Source organism: Solanum stenotomum, chromosome 12, assembly GCF_019186545.1.
Source record: "Solanum stenotomum isolate F172 chromosome 12, ASM1918654v1, whole genome shotgun sequence".
NCBI classification, from domain to species: domain Eukaryota; kingdom Viridiplantae; phylum Streptophyta; class Magnoliopsida; order Solanales; family Solanaceae; genus Solanum; species Solanum stenotomum.
Genome location: NC_064293.1, coordinates 39948925 through 39970836, shown reverse-complemented (window position 1 = coordinate 39970836; position 21912 = coordinate 39948925). Strand labels below are relative to the sequence as shown.

General features: G+C 35.2%; 2 protein-coding genes across 4 annotated transcripts; both read left to right on the top strand.

The window, feature by feature from the left end:
- Positions 1–526: 526 nt before the first annotated feature.
- LOC125848841 (protein PLASTID TRANSCRIPTIONALLY ACTIVE 14) lies at positions 527–9178 on the top strand. 2 transcript variants are annotated; one of them, XM_049528784.1, is made up of 13 exons: positions 527–725; positions 845–1063; positions 2011–2148; positions 2618–2743; positions 3010–3138; positions 3687–3776; positions 3857–4007; positions 6066–6175; positions 7091–7162; positions 7837–7942; positions 8035–8235; positions 8569–8611; positions 8716–9178. In XM_049528784.1, exons 1-13 carry the CDS (start codon positions 657–659, stop codon positions 8792–8794), a joined length of 1533 nt encoding a protein of 510 aa, XP_049384741.1. In that variant the 5' UTR covers positions 527–656; the 3' UTR covers positions 8795–9178. The 2 variants fall into 2 exon arrangements, with proteins under 2 accessions (XP_049384741.1, XP_049384742.1); XM_049528785.1 differs by having other exon boundaries at positions 533–725; positions 8038–8235.
- A 2290-nt stretch (positions 9179–11468) lies between these two features.
- Positions 11469–21731, top strand: LOC125846876 (uncharacterized). Of its 2 annotated transcripts, none has more exons than XM_049526556.1 (9): positions 11469–11816; positions 13082–13867; positions 13953–14419; positions 14739–16466; positions 18643–18757; positions 18872–18961; positions 19267–19332; positions 19449–19544; positions 21252–21731. In XM_049526556.1, exons 1-9 carry the CDS (start codon positions 11760–11762, stop codon positions 21372–21374), a joined length of 3528 nt encoding a protein of 1175 aa, XP_049382513.1. In that variant the 5' UTR covers positions 11469–11759; the 3' UTR covers positions 21375–21731. The 2 variants fall into 2 exon arrangements, with proteins under 2 accessions (XP_049382513.1, XP_049382514.1); XM_049526557.1 differs by having other exon boundaries at positions 11494–11816; positions 13088–13867.
- The last annotated feature ends 181 nt before the right edge of the window (positions 21732–21912 follow it).

Genomic DNA, 21912 nt, shown 5'->3' with positions numbered 1-21912 from the left:
CTAAGAGTATTTATTAGAACTCCTTATTATCCCCTCATAGGATTTCTTGATAGTAATGTAAGCGAAAATCACGAAATTTTTTATATCTAACTAAGGTTATGCCATATAAAGTTTTTCAGGAATAAATTATGAAATTATTACTATTAAGATAGTATTAATTATTGAGGAGTAAATTATATGTCTTGATCATGTCAATCGTCGAGTTCAATTCACATTGTTTTTTAAAAAATGGTGTGATTAAACTTTGCACAAAATGATGTAATAAAAAGCAATGTGCATTCAATGTAAATTTGTACATACCTTATTTTATTGCTGTCGTTGTTTTCAAATCATTGATCCTTCTCACGGCCACACTTACACAATGAAATCAAAATTGGACACATTTTAAAAACTCATTTGGATAAATATTTTATAACCCCTCGTTTCCGATAGAAAATAAAGAATATCTTTAAAAGAATAAAATTAAGTAGCAGTATTGTTGTTGAATAAAAAAGGAAAAAAAGAGTCAAAATAATTTAAACCCCGGAAAAACCCTCTCGCTGTTATTTTGACATTAGAGTGGATAACGTTCCAAGAACCCAAATTCCATCGATGAAATAATTGTGTATGAATTTTCTTCATTGAAATTCCACTAAATTTTCAGCTTACTCCCAAGAATGGTTTCTTCCACCATTCTAATTCAGCAACCGACGAACTTCTTCCACCAGCCAGAGTTTCACCATCAGGTTAGCCTTCGCAACACCCCCACCCCCACCCCCACCCCCACAAACCCAAAACATTCAAGAATGAATCTTTTTTGCATTTTTAATTTTCTGGGTGTTTGATTTTTTGTTAATTGAACCAGTTATGGAGAGGTATGCACCATGGATGTGCTGCATCATTGCAGAAACATCCTATTTTTGTATGTAAAAGTAACAAGAGAAACAGACCTTCGAGAGTTTCTGCAAGTGCTAATGGTGCTGTTACTTCTTCCACTTTGGAGGCTTATGATTCTTCTCCGTCTCCTTCTGCATTTCCTCTTTTTACACTCCCTTCTGAACCCCAAGATACTCCTGCTTCTCAGGTATTTTCTACTTGCCAAAGTTTCCTTCTTTTTCAAGTTTAGTTAATCACTTATTGTTACTTTCTGTGTAAATAAGTGCTGTTTTCATTTGGTAAGCTCACTGTTTAAGTGCTCACTTATGCAATATGCAGCACTTTTATGTACTCTTTTCTGTAGTATGAGTTTTGGCACTGCATACATTTTCCTCTTCAGTCTGGTTTCTTTTACTTTACTAGTATGCCAAACAAACAATGGACAACAATAAGCACTAGTCTCTCAATAAATTGAAGTGTCAGCCAGGCAGGTGATGTTTGGACAAGATAGGAGTTACACTTTGAAGATCGATGGAGTCGTTCTTATGAATTGGTTTTGTTCCTCATTTGAGATTTTCTTCACAAATTCTTTGGGTCTAGGTATAGAATACTTTCAGGTCCCGTATAATTTTTTGGTGATTACTATGTTAGCAATATAAAATGTTCTACGTCAGGTATATGGGAATCATATACCTAAGGCATTGTACTACTCCCCCACTGCATAATTTTTTCTTTAATAAGCCGGAATTTATTACCAATTAGTAAGACCGTTCTCACACGTGTGAGTCTGCATTCAGATTCGCCTGTGTTTTTCAAGTACGGGGGAAGGGGTTTCAGATATATAGAACGCCTAACATCTGGTATTTAGGGGCATCCAATGGGTTATAAAGATTTTGTGCTACTCTCCAATTACCTTAAGATTTTCAGGTAGATGCTCAAGTTCATTCTCATGTTCTCATGCGTAAATTTCCCATTTTTATTGTTACATAGTCAAACTAATGGTTGGCGTCCCTCTATTTTCTCGGTCTTACATCCTTTGATTTTCTTTTGAGAAGCTGATGAACATATATTTTTCTATTTGATTATTTCAAATTATCCTTATTTTCTCCTGTTCTTATCGTTGATGATGGTGATATAACATTTTCATATGAACAGTTGGAACTGGCAGATCCTGATTTCTACAAAATAGGATATGTTAGAAGTTTTCGAGCCTACGGAATTGAATTCAGGGAAGGACCAGATGGGTATGGAGTGTTTGCTTCCAAAGACGTGGAGCCTCTCCGTCGAGCTAGGGTGAGCACTATCTTACAATATGTTTGTATGTAGAACGTTTTCCTCCTCCTGATGAAATGCTTAACTTTACCATCGGAAGCAGTGTCAAATTTAGTGCTCTATCAATGTTTTGCTATACCAAAAGCTGAACTTCATCCCATCAATTCCACCATGAAATTGTGGGAGTCGGAAAAAAGGACATGGGAGAATTGTAATACCTTTTATCTACCTTCCTTCTTTCTGGGATGAGTATCCTTTTTATTTCCCTCATTTGCTTTTTAACAATGATAAGGTGTATGTGTCAGTGGCTAGGCACTTCTAATTCTTCTCCTGATGTGGTGTCTTTTATCATGTTCTACATAGTTGTGACTGGGACTAATTCATTTGGCATTAGCTTGACTGTTTGATTTCTCTTTTCGCATTGATTATCTTCACACCTTTTCGTTATCACTAAAATTCAGTGAATCATGAGGTTTTGTTTGTAATGCAGGTTATAATGGAAATTCCTTTAGAACTTATGTTAACCATAAGCAAAAAGCTTCCTTGGATGTTTTTTCCAGATATTATACCTGTAGGACATCCAATATTCGACATTATCAATTCAACCAATCCTGAGGTAAAAGGATGCATTTTTTTCCTTTTAAATATTTTATATTTTCCTATTAAATATTTTCTAATGGAACACATGGGAGAATATTTATCCACATTTTCTTTGGTTGGATAAAAAATAAAAATAGTCGTCTTACTTTTTCCCTGATGGTACACATGAGAGGATATTTATCCGCATTTTTAGTTGTTTTTATGCTTTGATTTTTTTCATTTTCTGTTTGGTATTCTAAGATCTCTTGTGACTTTTTAATATTGATTACCTTCTTATGGCAGACAGATTCGGACTTGAGGTTGGCATGCCTTCTTTTATATGCTTTTGATTGCAAGGACAACTTTTGGCAGCTTTACGGAGACTTCTTGCCTAGTGCTGATGAATGCACTAGCTTTCTTCTAGCTACTGAGGTCTGGATATGAGAATCATCCAAATTTCGGTGCTTTCAATTAATGTAATATTTTGAGGAAGATTCTATAGAAAATGCTATGCATTCACAAAATTAATTCGCACTTTGTTATGGTGTTCTTCTGAGGTTCAAGTTTGATTAACTCGAAATGTGAAAAAGAAAAGCTTTTGTGATGTTCACATTGTTATGTGACCTTTGCTATTAGTGTGTTCTAATTTATAACAAAATTTTCTTCAACTGAATCTTGTTTTGTTCCATGACTGTTGAAGCTCTCTTCTGTACCTAAAGTCTATTTTGGAAATGCCATTTTGGTTTTCAATCTGAAAATCGATATGTGGTTGAAGCTTCTTCATTTCTGTGCTTTCCATTTTCCGTTAGTCAGCTGGTCTGGTTTTGATCAGAAAGATTTGTTGCAAACAGAAACATGGAATGACTGCATTTGGCATATACTTGGTGGATTAATTTCTAGAATTCCAGTGCTAGAGTTATAAATAAACGCTTGTTTTGTGTTCCTGATGCTCTTACTTCTTAATGCTTTCTGTGATGTAGGAGGATCTTTTGGAGTTGCAAGACGAGAAGCTTGCTTCAACCATGAGAGAACAGCAACATCGGGCACTTGAGTTTTGGGAGAGAAACTGGGTACAGACAATCTTGTTCAATCTCTTTCCTCCAAATTCCTGCTCTCTAACATTGGCCTCTGACTTTCTTTATTTGTTTAGCATTCTGCAGTACCTCTCAAAATTATGCGTCTTGCTCAGGATCCTGAGAGATTTATTTGGGCAATGAGTATAGCACAATCTCGATGCATCAACTTGCAAACGAGAATTGGTTCACTGGTTCAAGATGCAAATATGTTGGTACCTTATGCTGGTGAGCTTCTTTATTGTGATTCTGTCCAAAATTTCAATAGTGAAATCGGGGGCTTTAATTGGTTTATTCACACAACGCAGCACCCTATTTTGACAGATTTAACTTGGCTGAGATGTTAGTATGAATGGCATTATTTATTTAATTTTTGTTTTGATTGGTCTTGAAGTGATGCTCATGTGTACTTTTAGATGTTAAGTGGATCAAAAAGAGCAGATCCACGACTGCAGTAACAAGTTAAGCAGTGAAAAATATGTTCAGTTTTCAGTTTACTGAAACCATGCCAATGATAATAGTGTGTATTCCATTTTTTTAAAAATAGCTGTGCTCCTTGAGGTTCTCCCTCTGCAGTCTGCATGATGAAACTTGACGTAGTTACTATTACCGGTGGAAAATGTTCAGCCACCCTAATGATATTTAATATTACTTTGATCACATTTTGGTAAGAAATATATGGTTCATAGAGGGTTTTATGTAGTCTAACATATACTGTTTATTCTAAGAACTGTAATTATTCAATATCTGATGTTAGGCAGTAAGTTTATCAAGTAGTCAACCATTGTAAAACTAACCAGGTCATATTTTATGGGACAGAAGGAGTACCTTACAGAAGAAAAAAATCTATTTTCCAAAGTTCCCACAAAGTTGTTCTATCAAAGAAAACACGTCCCCTCAAAAATAAAATATTATATCAGCTTTTAAATTTCTCTCTACCCAAAACCTCAGATTCTCGCCATTCTCTCCCTTGGTTTCAGCCTTGTGTGTGTGTATCTATGTGTCTCATAATAGAAGAGGCAAAGTTAACATTCTCAAATACTAGTCCTGGTCAAATGCTCTATCTATTTCGATTTTGAGGACAATAATTCAATTCGTTTGGTTTCAGTATTCAAAGGAACACTTCCCTCTGCATTTCTATCTTCCATTTGTTTCCTTGGTTCGAATTCGTCATTTTGCTTTAGAAAATAGCATAAGATCAAGTTGGAGGTGCAATGACTTCTGATTTCTTGAGATAAGGAAGGTTCTATTGTTTGGCCAAACAAGTTTCAAGAAAATAGAAGATGGAAATGCAAAAAATTGGAATTTCTTTTCCTTCTCCTCCAAAGAAAGAAGAAAAAAATTTGGAACTTTTCTGGATAATTTCTTGAAAATGGGAAGGAGCATTGCAAAATACTGAAGGATGCTGATAACCAGAAGAAAATGGTGATTATGAGAGAAAAATTAGTGACTTTGAATATATTTCAACAGTTCCTTTGACTTGACATGATGAGAAATATTTGTTAATGGTATTGCTATTTTTCTTCTATTTCCATTAATTGCTAGCGAAGGCCTAAGTAACTGTTATTCTCATAATCTCAATGCATCTTTGTATTTCTAGTCCTAAAGTTTGATGTTGACTGGTGATGTAGTTGTGCGCATTATGGTTTCTTAAAGAACTGTTTAAAAGTCTCTTGCAAGACTTTTTCAAAATAAAGACCGGGTCATGGACTGAACAATAGAGGCTAATCGTGATATATAGAGAGATTTTGAAATCGTAATCCAAATTAAATTAGTATAGGAATGTGGAATAAGAGGTGGACCCTGGTAGGACGGGGAGACAAATAAAGATGGTGAGCATAGCTAGCCCTGCAGTGGAGGTATACGAAGACCACACTTCTTTCTTTTTCTCAATATGATTCTTCAAAGATGCTAAAATTGACTATCTCATGAAAGGGAGTGAGATGTGAGAGAGTTTGTAATTCACATATTTTGAAACTTCCACAAAAGTAATTGATATATTAAAAGTCTATATTAGCTATTAATGCCAGTCAACTTTGTAGAGAAGTTCAGGAAACCAGAAAGCATTTGAACTAGTATTTCAGAACACAACAACAAGAACTACTACTATGCCTTCCCAAGCGTATTATTGTGACCTGTGTTTCAAGAAAAAAAAACTTAAAAACTTATTAGATAGGGATTCTTCTTAATTACAAGGCAGACTTGCTTGCAATTATCTTTAGCATTTTTAACCAAACTTTGTTTGTGAGGAAGTCCTTCTAACATGTTACTCATCTCATTCTCCAGACATGATGAATCATTCTTTTCAGCCAAATTGCTTTTTCCATTGGCGCTTCAAGGACCGCATGCTTGAGGTGATGATAAATGCAGGACAAAGAATTAGAAAAGGAGAAGAGGTAAATCCTTGTAGCTTTCTAAATCTAGTGAAGCTTCATTTGAACTGTGATGTGTGTGTATTAGTTGGAACATCTTATCACATAGGGAATATAACTAGCTTTGTCAATGGGTCGGCTTATTTTGGATAATTCATTTGGAGAAGATGGCATGTCACTGAGTAGGAGAAGATGCATGACTCGTATGTTTATTTCTGCCCAAAAGGCATTTCTTACATTCAGCGGTGCAGAAAAATTTGTACTCCATTTTCTTGTTGAACATAGGTCATGGTATATGATATCTAGGGCTATCTTATTTTTAAGAATGCATTTCTTACATCAGAGTCTTGCTTATTCTAGGCCCCAAAAGACATTTTCAACATCAAAATCTTGCATAATTAAGGATGACCTCATTTGATGCCATTGACTTTCTTTCCTACTCCTCAACGTGCAAGGTTTTGCCTTCCACTGCAAGGAACAAATAAGCTAAAGGAAAAGTAGAGTTTAAAAATGAAAGAAGAAATAGCATGCATGCACTCAAAAAAATCTTGTTTCCTGCTTTCCTTGGTAGTTTTTCATTTTTAGCTGACAATAGAAGCTTAAAAAATTTGCATAAAACGGGGAGTGGCAAGTTTCGAACACACGACCTCATGGGCACAAAGTGGTGTTCACATTTATCACTTCACAGAGTAAGCTTTACCAATTAGGGCATTTAATCTATATTTATACATTAGTTCTATGTGTTTTAAATATAATTATCGGACGAATCGGTATTGTGTGACATACTTTAACTAATGTGCATCTGCCCTTGGTAGTGCTCCTGTCGTCTTCAAATCTTGGGTCTGTGGCTGATCCAACTATATGTGGCCCTGCTTGTCTTTGTTGCTATTGCATTATCTTGACAATATGACCTAACATGACCTTTATGAATTCTTGCAGATGACTGTTGATTACATGGCTGGACAGAAGAATGACTTGTTTATGCAGAGATATGGTTTCTCTTCGCCTGTGGTAATGCAGTTTTTCTTTACTCTTCCCAGAAAACAGAACCTGTGTCGTACTTTTTCTGCTGAAAAGTATGAAATTCCAACTCGAAGGCCCTAGTACTACTGATTTTGCGTAGTAATATTCATTGTTGTAGTCCTTTTTAAAAGCAGGGATGTAACCGTAAATGACTGGCAAGAAATCGCTGTAAATGGACATTCAGTGTCTACTATCAAGCCCTGACAAGTGTAGATGAATTTTGAAGATGAGATAAACCAAAAAGTGAAAGGGAAAAGGGTTAGAGTGAGGAAAAAATTCTTCCAGTTATTGTCCTTGTCTTCGGTTATTGAGAATAGATTAATTTGGGCATTTAATCATAGAATTTTGAGTAGGGCTTGAGTTTTGATTAATTGCTCAATGATGCTCCATATAGTACAAAGAATTTTGATATTTGTGCTGAATCGGAGGAAGAAAGAGAAAGACAGTGTAATATATATTGTTCGTATAAGAATTATTCTAACGGAGCTTATGATTTGATTAGTTGTCAGGGCCATCTATCTCCATAACATGGAAATGAATTTAGATATATGATTGTTGATTTTGTTGAACTTTTGCTTTGATTATGAGATGTCTCTCTCTTTTTTTTCTTTTTGTTCTTTTTCTATTGACACTGACTATAATATATATCCTTGATATTGCAGAATCCTTGGGATGTCATTCATTTCACCGGAGATGCCAAAATTCATCTAGACACCTTTTTATCGGTCTTTAACATATCTGGCCTCCCTGGAGAATATTACCACAACAGTATGGGTCTTAGAGAATCTTTTTGATATACTAGCTCCTTCACTGATCTAGGTTTGCAATTAATGTTTAGAATCCTTGTTTAAAACTTGAAGCAGGTAAGCTATCGAATGATGGAGACAGGTTCGTCGATGGAGCAATAATAGCAGCTGCAAGAACATTGCCCACTTGGTCAGATGGAGATCTCCCTCCAATTCCAAGTCTAGAGAGGAAAGCAGTGAAGGAGCTGCAAGAAGAATGCCACCAGATGCTTGCAGAATTTCCCACAACTTCTGACGAAGACCAGAAAATCCTAGGTAAGCCTGGATTGTGTACTAGTATCTAGTGATGAGAAGAAATATAACTCCATCTTTCATGCGCTATGGTTGTCACCTGTATTTCATGGTTAAAAAACAATGTGGATTTATTTCGATAAATTGAATTCAGAATTCATCAATCCTAGTACTGACTAACATCATAAGTTTTGGCTTTTGCCACAAATTACAAAGCTTGTAGGCGTCATGCTCCACATGGGCCAACACTGTTTACCACTTTTTGTTAATTTCACTGGTTGACTTTGTAACAGTTGTCAATATTCACGTCATAAAGTTGTCCAACTATGTATTCATTTTCTCAGTTTCTGTGAACAGATTCAATGCCTGAATGCAGGAGAACACTCGAAGCAGCAATAAAGTACGTAATATATGAATTATTAATCATTATTGCATGCAGAGATCATCTTATCTTTGCTTCAAAGTGAATGCAGATCTTATTTACATAATGCTTTCGTTTGGCAGGTATAGATTACATCGGAAATTACTGATAGAGAAGGTTATACAGGCATTGGACATTTACCAAGACAGGATTCTGTTCTAAACATGAATAACAGCAGATATGAAACAATCTTTGCCAGAAATCATGTAGCCTGCCATAGCAGACGGCATCAAGAATATGGTTTCATTGCAGCTATCCAGAAAGATTTATCTATCACAATAGCTTTTGCAACTCATTGTTAAGAACATTTTGAAGGCTTTTGTTGGGGGGGTGGGGGTGAGGGGTTAAGAAGTAGCTAGTAATGGTGTATAGAATGCCTTGCACCACCAGTTTTGGAAAGATAGGAAGTGAAGGAAAAAAATGAAAGGTTCTCTGTAGAAATCATGATGAAAATGAAGGATAGCTTTGCTGAATATGTTTGATGTGTTTGATAACAAGAGTTTTGCACTTCCATTTACTGAATAAAAGAGAACTATGAGCAACTAATTCTTTTTTCTGATGAAAGTTGATAAATGTGGAGTAAGAGCAGGCCAAAGAGACTGACAAAGAGGTCATATTTGGAAATATTTTGTCTAATAAATATGGTTGGCCAAACACATACACAGCCCCTCAAACTTGGCCCCATTTTTCATTTTGGCACTCCAACTTAGCCTTGTTCCATTTTAATTCTTGAACTCCATTTTTTCTGTTCCATTTTAACACGAAATACTATTTTTATGATTTCTTTATTTTATATATATTCTTCAAATGCAACTTCTTATTTTAAATCGACACGTGTCAGTTAATTTTAGTTAAAAAAATTAAAAATTAACAAAAAATAATTCTTTTTAAAAAATAATAATTTCTTTTTAAGAGTGTTATGTATTTTTGTGTGAAAAATAACCGACGAAATTGTGTTGGTTTTCTTTCTTAAAAATCACCGACAACCTAATAAAGTCAGTCGAGTTTTAACATTTTTTAGTAGTGTTATTAGCAATGAACAAGAGTGTTTTTTTACTCGTATTGAAGATGAGTTTTTTTATTCGTATTGATTTATATTAAAAATTAAAAGTCAGTATTTGCGTTAAATTTAGATAGCCTAGATGATAAGAAAAAATAAATAAGTAGTGTTATTTAATTTAATTGAATGTTTAAGAAAGAAAATTAAAGAACTTTCGTCAGTTTATTTTCATGCAAAAATACAAAGAAATCTCAAAAAATAATATTATTGTTTGAAAATTTTTATGTTCGTTCGCAAATGTTTAATTTTTTTTATGAAAATTAACAGGCACACGTTTATTTTTTAAAATTTTTTGTTAATTTTTATTTTTTTTTAACTAAAATTAACTGACACGTGTCGATTTAAAATAAGAAGTTGCATTTGAAGAATATATATAAAATAAAGAAATCATAAAAATAGTATTTCGTGTTAAAATGGAACAGAAAAAATGGAGTTCAAGGATTAAAATGGAACAAGGCTAAGTTGGAGTGCCAAAATGAAAAATGGGACCAAGTTTGAGGGGCTGTGTATGTGTTTGGCCAATATGGTTCTTAAAGAGGAAACAAGCAGAAGGGCTCTTTTGCATGAATGAAATATATGAATTCTCCTTATCCAATTCCACTCTACTCTACTTTATTCTCACACAAAATAATTGTCTTATCAGTAATATATTTACATCAACAGTAACTATGCTTCAATCCTAAATAAGTTGAGATCGGATATAAATTTTCACTGAATATGTTTTTTCATTTACATTTCAACAAATACATTTACATAGTATTATTAAAATAAGGTATAGAGATATTGTGCCTTTTTGAATTTAAAAGGTGAGAGTTATTTTTTTCGTTTTCTCGAAAAAATATATTATGAAATCAAATAGAGTATAAAATGAATATAGTAAAAGAGTGATAAAAGCTAAAAGGAGTCTAATAAAAAAAATTTAAAAAGATATATGTAATTAAGATGAAGCCCATATTCAGTCTCATTATAAAATTTGGAGCATCAAACAAGGTCTTAAATTATTATTTTTTAAAAAAGAAAACTCAAAAGTAAAACAAATTACTTACTTGTAGTTGAGCAAATCCAAATAAAGAAAAAGCGGATGCACAATATCATCATCTTAGGACCATTATTAAAGATTGTAAATATTTATTAAAAGTGAACAAATTAATTATTACATATATGAATGGAGACAAACAAATATGTAGATTTTTGCAAGCAAAATCACAAATATAAAATAATTTAAATTTACTAACATGCAATGATGCTCGCAAGAAAATTGAGCTATTCCTTGATTGAATTAAGCTCTCTAACTTGTGAAAATATATATTTTACTTATTTGGGGTTTTCATTAAACAAAGAAAAAAAGATATATCAAGGAAAAATTAACATTGCTTTCTCGGAAAGAAAACTATTGTGTATACTAATTTTTAGGTTAAATATTTTGTGGAATTTAAAGATATTTTAAGGTTAAGCATTATTAATATGCCAAGAAGCCTAATGAAGTGAAAAATAAATAACTTAAGATGCTATTACACTAATCAAGTTATTTATATCACAAAGTATATGATTATCCTTTTCTTTTCCATTCAAATACAATTTTCTTTAAAATTATAAACTTTTTGCTGTTGATAGGTTGAATAAAGAAGTAAAATGATAAATTAATTTTATTGAAATAATTAGATTTTAATTAATTCAAATAAGCTTACAAAAATAAAAATAAAAGCACACACAATAGGAAAATAAGAAAAAAATAATTCATATTTAAAAAAATCGTCGTCCTCATTAGTACAACCTACTGCTAAACCCTCTCATCCTCTTTTCTTGTTTCTTAACCAAAAACCCCTTCACAGTTCACAAACTGCCTCCTTCTTCCCTACCCCCCACCCCACCCCCATAAGGTTGCAGTCCACATAAAGGTCTCTCATTTATGTTGTTATTAATCTTTTTCTTGAAATTAGTTCTAAAGTTCAAGAATCAGCAATCAAGAATGCTATTTATGATGTTTTAAATTGTTATTTGAGTTCCAAATTCATGGTTTGGCTCTTTCCATTATCTTGTCTCCAGTTATAGCTTCTTGGGTTTTGAATGGCATTGGTTCAGCAGCTATTGACTACCGCCTCTACTAGCTGCCGCTCTATCATGGTAAGAAATTTCTTTTCTTGTTTGTTCATTTGAATTGAAATTTGAAATTACAAGAAAGGAAATTGAAAATGTTAAAAGCTTAGTCTATCAGCGGTAGAATCCAACAATATGCTCACTTTTGTCATTTTTTTTGTTGTTGTTACTGATGGTGTTTAGTATTTCATTCTGTTTTCTGTAAAAATTTTCATACACTTGTAATATTAATAGTTGCTATGTAGTTCCACTTTTGGGGAATTCTCATTTAAATCATGTATTTGAAATTGTAATTGAGGGATATAAGTGTATAAGAAAGGTAGAGTGCTTAGAGATTTTAGTTCTTTGGTATCAGGATTCAATTTATGGTTAGTTTTTTCCTTGTAAAAACTAGAGACTTTTAGTTTCTCTTGGTTTGTTGGAAGGTAGAAGTGAGGAGGAAAAGAGAAGAAAGTAAATTTATAGTTTTTCCCTTTTCTTTTGTACTATTGTCTTTTCAAGGGATTGCATAGAGTAGTTATATCAGTCGTCCTATTTTATTTCATGTTCCTTGAATTGAACCCTGAAACAGAAATGGGGTATGTGACTTCCTTGAGTTGAATCCCTGAAACAAAAATGGCAAAGGTGAAAACAATAGGGAATAATTTGACTGTTTTGAGATGCATAATTTTATTTAACTTCAGAGCCTGAAGTTTTTATTTGTATTAGTTGCAGTTGAGTTAGAGATAAGTAACACACACATAATCCATTTGTATTATTCTTATTATCCATGTCCTGTTAGAGTCGAAGAGCAAACTTTAGTAGTTAGTTTATTTAATGCTTATGGAATAAACTTATGCTATTTTGGTTAGGATCACTCATTATTGTGAACCAAACTTGAGAGAGCTCTTTTTGGAGGTCTCCAACATGTCCTAAATGGAGAGGAATACAACATTATCAGTTAAAAAAGAACAACTTGAGAGAGCACTTTCTGTTATCTTTATGCCCTAACTAATGGCAAATTTTAAAGATTTTGTAGCACACCTTGAGGGATCTTTAGACCTTATATTTTTACTCTTTTTTTTTCTCTACTTTGTGAAGCTCTATATTTTCTTTAAGATTTATACACATTTTGATGGTTACTAGGCAAATCCGAAGAATGTTTTGTCTCAGTCTGTACAATTGTGATTCATGAAAAGATGATAGAGAACTTGCTGGAAATGAACCCCCCCCGGTTTTTTTAAACCTTGTGTGAATTCCTTGTGGTCAATATCCACCTCATTGACTGTACCAATTTTATTTTTTTTGTTAAGTTGCAGAACAGGACACTACATAATTATCAGGCAAATTGCTTGCAATGTTCAACATTCGCAACTGTTGACAGCTTTGAGAAAATGTCCCGTAAAGCCAGGATATGTTGTGGGATTAGAGCCAGGCAACCAAGGAATTTAAGAGTCGTGTCTCAACAGAAAATTCATCCTCTCAGAAGCCATACAAATGAGCCAGGATCTTCTTCTGCATTTAGTATCCTTCAGCTATCGAAGGAGGGATTTCCAAGTACGCCAATGTCTATTATCTTCAGTTTCAGGCCATTCGGAGGAATAGGTTCACGGTCATATAACACAAATGGAAAAATGCATTTTTCCCGTGATGCAAGAGCAATAGCAGATAGAGGCTCTGGTGGAGCAAAAGTTTTTAGTGATGGAAATAAAACATTCTTTAAAAATTTAAAGAATCACTCAGAGCGGTCAAATGAATTGGTGGCTGTTCATAGAAGAAATGCTATGTCGGACAAGGTGACTGAAAAGGGCACTCCAAACTCTAAAGTATCAGCTAGTAAGAATGTTGATCTGGTCATTTCCAAGGACACCCCTGTAAAGATTGATGACAAGGATGTCAACCTGGACATTTCAGGTATACCTCTTGGTAATAATGGGAAACCAACATCCACGGGGAACGAGAAAGCAAAGAAGCAGTCAAGAAGCAAAAAGAATAAAAATGTTGCTTCTGCTACAGTAGATCAGCCAAAAGCTTCTAAGACTCCCCGAGCAAAGAAGTCTAGCCCTGTTAAAGATGAGGAATCTCCAGCAGTATCAGAGGTTTGCAGTTTTTCAATTTCTGGAATTACCATATTTGATTTCTTTTTGCTGCATAATTACCTGCACTAACCTTGCAGTATTCCAGATTAGTTCGCCCGTTCATTCTTCCACAGTAGAGCCTGCTGATAATGTCTCAATGAAGGTTGACTTGGCCCAAGTGAAAAGAACCTCTCCCAGGAAAAGGAAATCCACCAAGGGGAGCAATTCTCTTGCAGAACTGAATGGGGCAACTGTATTGCCATCTGATAGTAAGTTAGTACCAGACAAGAGTTCAGATGTGAGCAGCAAAAGTAAGCCCCCGGGACAAAAAAAATGGCCAAAACTATATCCTCCAACAGCAAAGTCTGTACTGGTGGTGGAGTCTGTCACAAAGGCGAGAGTTATTCAAGGGTACCTCGGTGACTTGTTTGAAGTCCTGCCCAGTTATGGTCATGTCAGGGACTTGGCTGCAAGGTCTGGATCTGTCCGGCCAGATGATGACTTCAGCATGGTATGGGAGGTCCCTTCTGCTGCCTGGACTCATCTCAAAAGCATAAAGGTTGCGCTAAGTGGGTATGTTATCTGTTGTTCCAACTTCTGATTAGCTATCTATTAACATGGTGCTAACACGTTAATGAGGATTAGTAGTGATTATGTGATTCATAGTTCTTTTTTTAATTGTTCTACAATTCAATGATCATAATTATGATGAAAAAAGAAAACCAGTTTTGCATTTCATAATGTTCAGTTAACAAATTGACAGTTACACAGAGGATGGAAAGACACACCAGATTCCCTTCTTTTTTTTTCTCCATAAAATAGCTCTTTTGTAGCTTGAACTGTTTAAAGCGATGCATGCTCAGTTTCTCATCTGTTTGTCATTGATCCTCAGAGCCCAGAATCTTATTCTTGCATCAGATCCTGATCGTGAAGGAGAGGCTATTTCTTGGCACATTATAGAGATGTTACAGCAACAGGATGCCCTACGTGATGATATTAATGTGACAAGGGTTGTTTTCAATGAAATTACTGAATCATCCATCAAAGCTTCCCTCCAGTCTCCAAGGGAGATTGACGCAAATTTAGTGCATGCTTATCTTGCAAGGCGTGCTCTTGATTACCTGATTGGGTTCAACATTTCTCCACTTCTGTGGAGGAAATTACCTGGTTGTCAATCTGCTGGTCGGGTTCAGTCTGCTGCCCTATCACTTATATGTGACAGAGAAATGGAAATTGATGGATTCAAACCACAGGAGTATTGGACAGTCCTGGTTGAATTTAAGAAGAACAAAAACCTAGATTTAGCCAATAACTTTTTGTCATCCCACTTGACCCATTTTGATACCAAGAAATTAAGTCAGTTCTCTGTTAGCTCTCATACCGAAGCAATGGAAATTGAAGAGAAGATAAATTCATCAAACTTTGAAGTTCTTAGCTCTAAGATAACCAAAAAGCAGAGAAACCCCTCTCCTCCTTATATAACATCAACACTTCAGCAAGATGCCGCAAACAAATTGGACTTTTCATCAACATATACGATGAAACTTGCACAAAAGCTCTATGAGGGAATCCAGTTATCTGATGGCAAGTCAACAGGATTGATAACTTACATCAGAACAGATGGATTGCACATTTCAGATGAAGCTACCAAGGACATTCAATCCTATATCAGTGAAAGGTATGGACAGAATTTTGCATCAAAGAATGGTCGCAAATACTTCAAGAAGGTGAAGAATGCTCAAGAGGCCCATGAAGCTATTAGACCCACTGATATCCGAAGGCTACCCTCAAAGCTTGTTGGGGTGCTGGATGATGATGCACTTAAGCTATACAAACTTATATGGTCCCGTACCATGGCATGCCAGATGGAACCTGCTACCATCGAGCAGATACAAGTTGATATTGGGAAACCTGACCAATCCATAATCTTCCGTTCATCAAGCTCAAAAGTACAGTTTCCCGGGTACCAAGCTGTCTACGAGGATGTAGAAACTAACTCAACGAGAGATAATGAGAATGGGAGGGATGATCGTTCTGAAGTATTTGAGGCTCTTAGGAATTTAACCGCTGGGGATCCAATTTATTTGGGTAAAGTGAAACTTGAGCAACACCAGACTCAGCCTCCACCACGATACTCTGAGGGGTCTTTGGTCAAAAAGCTGGAGGAGCTTGGCATTGGAAGACCTTCTACTTATGCAGCCACAATAAAAGTGTTAAAGGACAGGAATTATGTCATTGCCAAAGGCAGAACACTGTATCCTGAATTTCGTGGGCGTATGGTATCGGCATTTCTCTCTCATTACTTTACTGAAGTAACAGATTATAGCTTCACTGCCGATATGGAGACGGAACTTGATAATGTCTCTGCTGGTTTGACTGAATGGAAGGGCCTTTTGAGAGATTACTGGACTAGATTTAGCAAGTATTGTGAACATACTGGTAATGTGCACATTCATCAGGTGGAGAAGATGTTGGAGAAAACATTTGGTGATTTTCTGTTTGCATCTCTTCCTAATGAAAGCAGGACATGCCCAAGCTGTCTTCAGGGAACTTTAATCTTCAAAGTGAGCAGGTTTGGTGCAGGCTACTTTATAGGTTGTGACCAACACCCAAAATGCAAGTGAGTAACAAGTTAGCATGATTTGGATCTTTTTTTTTTTTTTTTGAAACAGGTACCATATTTTATATAAATAGTAAGACTATATGATAAGAATCGGGTTACTCGAATAAACAAGAAATTAATGCGGAAGCGCAAATACAAAGATTAAAGACAAGAATTGAAAGATATGTGAAATTCGAGAATAAAATTCCTAAATTTCAAGATAAAGTGCTAAGAACCCTAATTGATCTTAGTATTCAAATTAGCGGATCAATATTAGTTATGTTACTAATTGTGTCAATTCAAAAACTTAGATCAAAAGTGACTTAGACCCCTATTTCGAAGAAATTAGAGACAACAATTAGTATAAGGCTAATTACCTTCTTTAATAGAAATCAAAGATATTAAGTTAAGAACTAATCTTATCTCTTAAAAGAATCGTTCTTATAAGATTGTAAGATATAAATCCATAGTCATCACCCACAAAGGTGTAAAGAAGAGAAACCTCTCAAATAATATTAATCATGTCTCTTGAAAATAACAAAATTCACCTCTATATATAGTTGAATTTATCCCTAATAGCATGGCTCTAATCCTACTTTTATGGAATAACTAGAAAACTTTTAGGGAAGCATGTAAAAATAATGTCAAACATTTTCCTAAAATTATCTGTCAAGAAAAAGGAAAGAAGGGACAAATTTCCACCAAAACTCCCACATGACTTCAACAGTTTTTTTTGCATGAAATTTCAGCTCTTTTTTATGGTTCAGTTGGGCTCCATGTGGCCCTCCTCTTGGCCTTCATGTGGCCCCAATCTTTCGGCTCTTGGACTCAAACTTGGACCGTGAAATATATGTAGCACTTAGGCCACTTGTTGTTATAATTCTTGGGATTTTCTTCCACGGTAAACATCTTAATTTTTAATTGAACCCATCAACTTTAATGGAGGTATGCCATCATGGATGCTATCACTATACAAAGACGGTATGATCATCCATAATTACAGGACTGTAAAGAGACCAAACTTCACAGCTCCTCTATCATCTACAGGGGTCTAAAACATAAAAAATTGAATCATGATCTTCTGCACATGTTCCTTTACACCAAAAATATGAAACACTTCAACTTTATCTTCTGGAAATGACTTGATGTATCTTCAAAGCATTTTTTGTTCCTTTCTTCCTATATTGCCCACCAAATACAGGCTGGAATGACCTTCCATCTCTCCTTTTGGTTTGAGTTGGCACCTTCTCTGTTCCAACTTGCTAGAACATTTACAATGTTTAAACCTAGGCATTGCCCAACTTATACCCTGAAGTTGAGAAACTTCTCCACAATTGTAAAGTCACTTTACAATGCAAAAAGAGATGTGGAATAGTCTGTAACTCCTCTCCACAGATTAAAAAATCTAGAATAGAGAAGGATAACCTCTCTTACCAAGGTTTTCCCGGGTGAGCACTGATCCTCTGGCGAGCAACCAGGTGTAAGTTGGATGTATTGCGCTCTTTGTAAGCAGATTTGACAGTAAAATTACCTTGTCTCTAACCACCCCTCCTAAAACTATCCTCAACAGTAGAAAGATCCTTGAATTGTTCCAATAACTTTTAACAATTCTACCAAATTTTCGATTTCCCAATCATTAAGTGGTCTTCTGAAAATAAGGTTTCCACCCTTGAATGTTCCATAGATCAGCTACAGTTGCCTCCTGCTGTAAAGAACGTACAAACATTTCTTGGAAACTCTGGTTCAGAGGTCGTTGGCCTGACCAGTTGTCTTCCTACCATTACCTTTTCTCATGAAGATTTCTCCCTGAGCACTGGCCAGGGAACTTCCTTAAGATTGTACTGTTATCCCATGCAAAGCAATGGGGGGAAAAAAGAATTCCCTCTCCCCTTTTGTTTGGTTCTTACTTGTACATCTTTTGCAATTTGAGTTGCTACTTCTAAAGCATCTGGAGTGTATTCTTTAGCTTAAACTTAAAGTTCGTTCTTTCCAGCATTAAATCTTCCTCTCAATTATCACAGCTTGCAAGTTGTAAGCACATGAACTTATGAACCTCTTTGCAGTGTAACTGATCTGTTATTATCTTGATAGTGCAGAACAATGAAAAGAAGTATAGTTATATACTTTTCTCCTTCTCTTTTGATGCCGTTGGTTTCAAGTCATTGGCTGATGTAGTTTTGACATCCATTGTTAGGTATATTGCCAAGACATTATATGGTGAAGAGGATGAAGATATCACCTCTGAAGACACTAAAAGAAATGTAGAGCCGCCGAAATTGCTGGGTGTCCATCCTTCTTCAAATGAGAAGGTTTCCACATCAAAACCCTTTATATATCAGTTGATTGATTTTACTAGTTGTTTGTTACCTATTAGTTAGTTGTTTGTTCTCGGAGTTAAACACCTTTATGCCCTTTCTCTTTAGATTCTTATGAAGAATGGTCCATATGGATACTATGTTCAGCTTGGAGAAGACAAGAAAGGATACGTTCCCAAGCGGGCTTCGCTTTCACAGGTATTTTGATAAGCACTTCATTGAACTTGGTTGTGAGTTCTTTCACATGTATAAATACCAGTTTTCCGCGTTTATATTATTATAATAAAAAAAAAAACTGCAATTCCTCCAAAGTCGCTGAGCGGAGCCTTCTCTTTCCCATTGAACTGAATTACCTTTTGCTTTTGTTTGCATTTGATATAATTGCACCTGGAGTATAATCTTTACAAATCACTGTACTTAATAATGCCTTCCTCATTTCGTTCAATCAGATAAGTTTATCTTGCTAGATCGTTAGTGATGTAAATGCATTTTTCATGATCTAGGTGAAGGATGTCAGTTCTGTTACCTTGGAAGATGCCCTGGAGTTGCTACGTTACCCTGTAACATTGGTATGTTTGTAATGTGTACTTCCTTTTGTGTATTTAATATTTCTATCGTCAGTTTTAAATATCTCTATCACTGGTTATGAGTATGCATACAAAAGATGAATGGGTCATGTCTATAGGGAAACCACCCCGATGATGGCCAGCCGGTTGTTTTAAAACTTGCAAAGTTCGGATTTACAATCAGACATAGGCGAACAATTGCTCCAGTACCCAAGGTTTGGTGCAATCTCTCTGTGCTAGAATTTGTTGTTGTTTTTTTTCCAAACATTGTGTCTTGATATGCTAGCTTCTGCTGAATAATAACTATAATTAGAAGGTATTTATACGAGAAAATTACCTTGGAATCAATAATTATCTGATAAAAAGTTATGACATAATGACAGCATGACATAGTCTCCTCAGGGGTTGGCCTGCTGGCAATTGACTTGAGCCTTGGGGTTTGCTCCCTTTCAAGGTCTCAAGTTCGAAACCCACTAGGTGCAAACAATTTCTGAGAGCCATCGGACTGGGTAAAACCTGAATTAACCGTGGTGCACTTGCGGGAAACTCCTTGCCGAGGGCCTGTGCACCCCCGGGATTAGTCGGGGCTCAAAGAGACTCGGACACCCGGTGCAAATCAAAAAAAAAAAAAAAAAATTTCCACAGTTTTCAAATTGTCGCTTTACTCTTGGCGTGTGGTTTGGCGTCCTGTTTGTGCCTTTGTGGTTGTATAAATTAATGATGCAGGAGACCGAAGCAGGAAAAAACATCTATCAAGGATGAATACTCTAGCGTTTTCTCCCAATTCATGTTAAAAGACTTCTATGACTTTGTGCTTTAATCTAGTGAGAAGTAATAGAGTTTGTAAAAGTTTCTCCGTAATGTCTAGAATTCCAGTATCATTTGTTTCTTACATCAGATACTTTGTGCTTAATCATTTTTTTAATGACGGTGGTGTCTGGGCAGCCACACAAACTGCTGGGAAAGATGGGAATAAATCACTTTTGTGTTTTGGCCTTCACTGAGATTTGAACCTGAGATCTCATGGTTCTTCCACTGCAATATTTATTGACCACTGGGCCACACACTTGAGTGCTTTGTGCTTAATCTTTTTAGGGACCACAATCAGTTGTTCATAATTGTCTATTGTGAATAGTCGCAAATGTAAAGACTCGTTCAAGCATTTATTAGTATGACTTCATATTCCTGTATATCAGCCTAATGTCAATGGCTGATGAGCCTCTGCCTTCTCATATTTCACACTTCCTGCCTCCGCAAAATTGAAGACCTTAAGAACTATTATATCATTGTAATTTGTATGACCTCACAATATCCACTGCTTGATACCACATTATATTTGGTAAATTTGTTTTTGTTAGAACAAAACGTGCCTAACTGGAGAGACAACATTTTTTGCAATGCTTTCTGCTAGTATCTTTCATTAGATTTTTTGTTCCAAGTGTTACTTGGAACTTTGTCTTCGAATTTGTTATTTCTCATCAATAATTTTACTGAAAGGAAATTCATTTTGTTCAATTTTATATATTTTTATTCTGTTACATTGAGATGAAGCTGCTACTTTTGCTGATTGCTAATTACAAATGTTTCTGCAACTACTGTTAACTCTATATCAATGAATGTCAATGCTGGTCAGTATGTTTTCTTACCTGTTAGTTATTGCTTATTGTTGATGCAATACAATAGATGTTTTGTGAAGTGTCCATTTTCTTTTTGCGAGTAATTTAGAAGTGAATAAGGTCTGTACAAATCTCAACTAGATCAATGACTACCTGAGTGACTTTGAAGTAGGTTGGTTATGAGTTTCTGTTTCTTTCTTTTTTCCATGAGAAGTTCTTGGTGCTGGGATAGCTGATAGATTTTGGTATTTGCTGATAGAAATTGTAACTGGAAATTAATATTGCCTATACTGATTTTGGTGACAGAACTTAAAGCCCAAAGACATAACCATGGAAAAAGCTTTGAAGCTTTTGCTAAGTAAAGATGTAAGGCGATGTGGTCGACCTAAGCGCCAGCCACAGGTGGAAGAGGCCGTTGAGGCAACATAACATCACACTTGTTAGCAGATTAATGTACCATAGAGGTCATTCTTTGATGAAGGCCCTCCTCAGGCTGTTTTTTATAGGAGGAATAGTGGAATACGAAGCATATTTACCCCTACACGGGCTTGGATACTGTCCAAGTATGAAGAGTTGTATATCTTGAGTGGCAAAGACAATTTTGTTAGTAGAAATTCCATTTCTGTAATCTCTCTTAAAATCTTTGTAATAGCATTAGGCAATTACTTGGCCATCCAAATGGTCTGTTTAATTCTCCTTTTTTTCTGCCTTGCTAAGATGTAAAGAGAGTGAAGGCATTTTCATTGGCAGTTAAAAGCCTCAATTTGCTGAACAGTGACATCCTTTTAGTGTCTAAATGAGAGCTTTCATATATTTGCTAAACAACAGTTAGTATTGCAAACATATCAGTTGTCGTTTAGATGATATTGTTCGACTGGACATGAATTCAATATTTGTTTTACTTGTACATATAGTATAAATAACAGTCAAAAGAAATGATTAAAAAAAAAAATCAAAAGTTAAATTC

Excerpts from the sequence above, each read along its gene's own strand:
- LOC125848841 (XM_049528784.1), top strand. The coding sequence starts at position 657 with ATGGTTTCTTCCACCATTCTAATTCAGCAACCGACGAACTTCTTCCAC. Across the intron at positions 4,008-6,065 it reads TATGTTGGTACCTTATGCTG|ACATGATGAATCATTCTTTT; the intron begins GTGAGCTTCTTT and ends CTCATTCTCCAG. Across the intron at positions 8,612-8,715 it reads ACACTCGAAGCAGCAATAAA|GTATAGATTACATCGGAAAT; the intron begins GTACGTAATATA and ends TTCGTTTGGCAG.
- LOC125846876 (XM_049526556.1), top strand. The coding sequence starts at position 11,760 with ATGGCATTGGTTCAGCAGCTATTGACTACCGCCTCTACTAGCTGCCGC. Across the intron at positions 19,333-19,448 it reads TACGTTACCCTGTAACATTG|GGAAACCACCCCGATGATGG; the intron begins GTATGTTTGTAA and ends TCATGTCTATAG. Across the intron at positions 19,545-21,251 it reads CAATTGCTCCAGTACCCAAG|AACTTAAAGCCCAAAGACAT; the intron begins GTTTGGTGCAAT and ends TTTTGGTGACAG.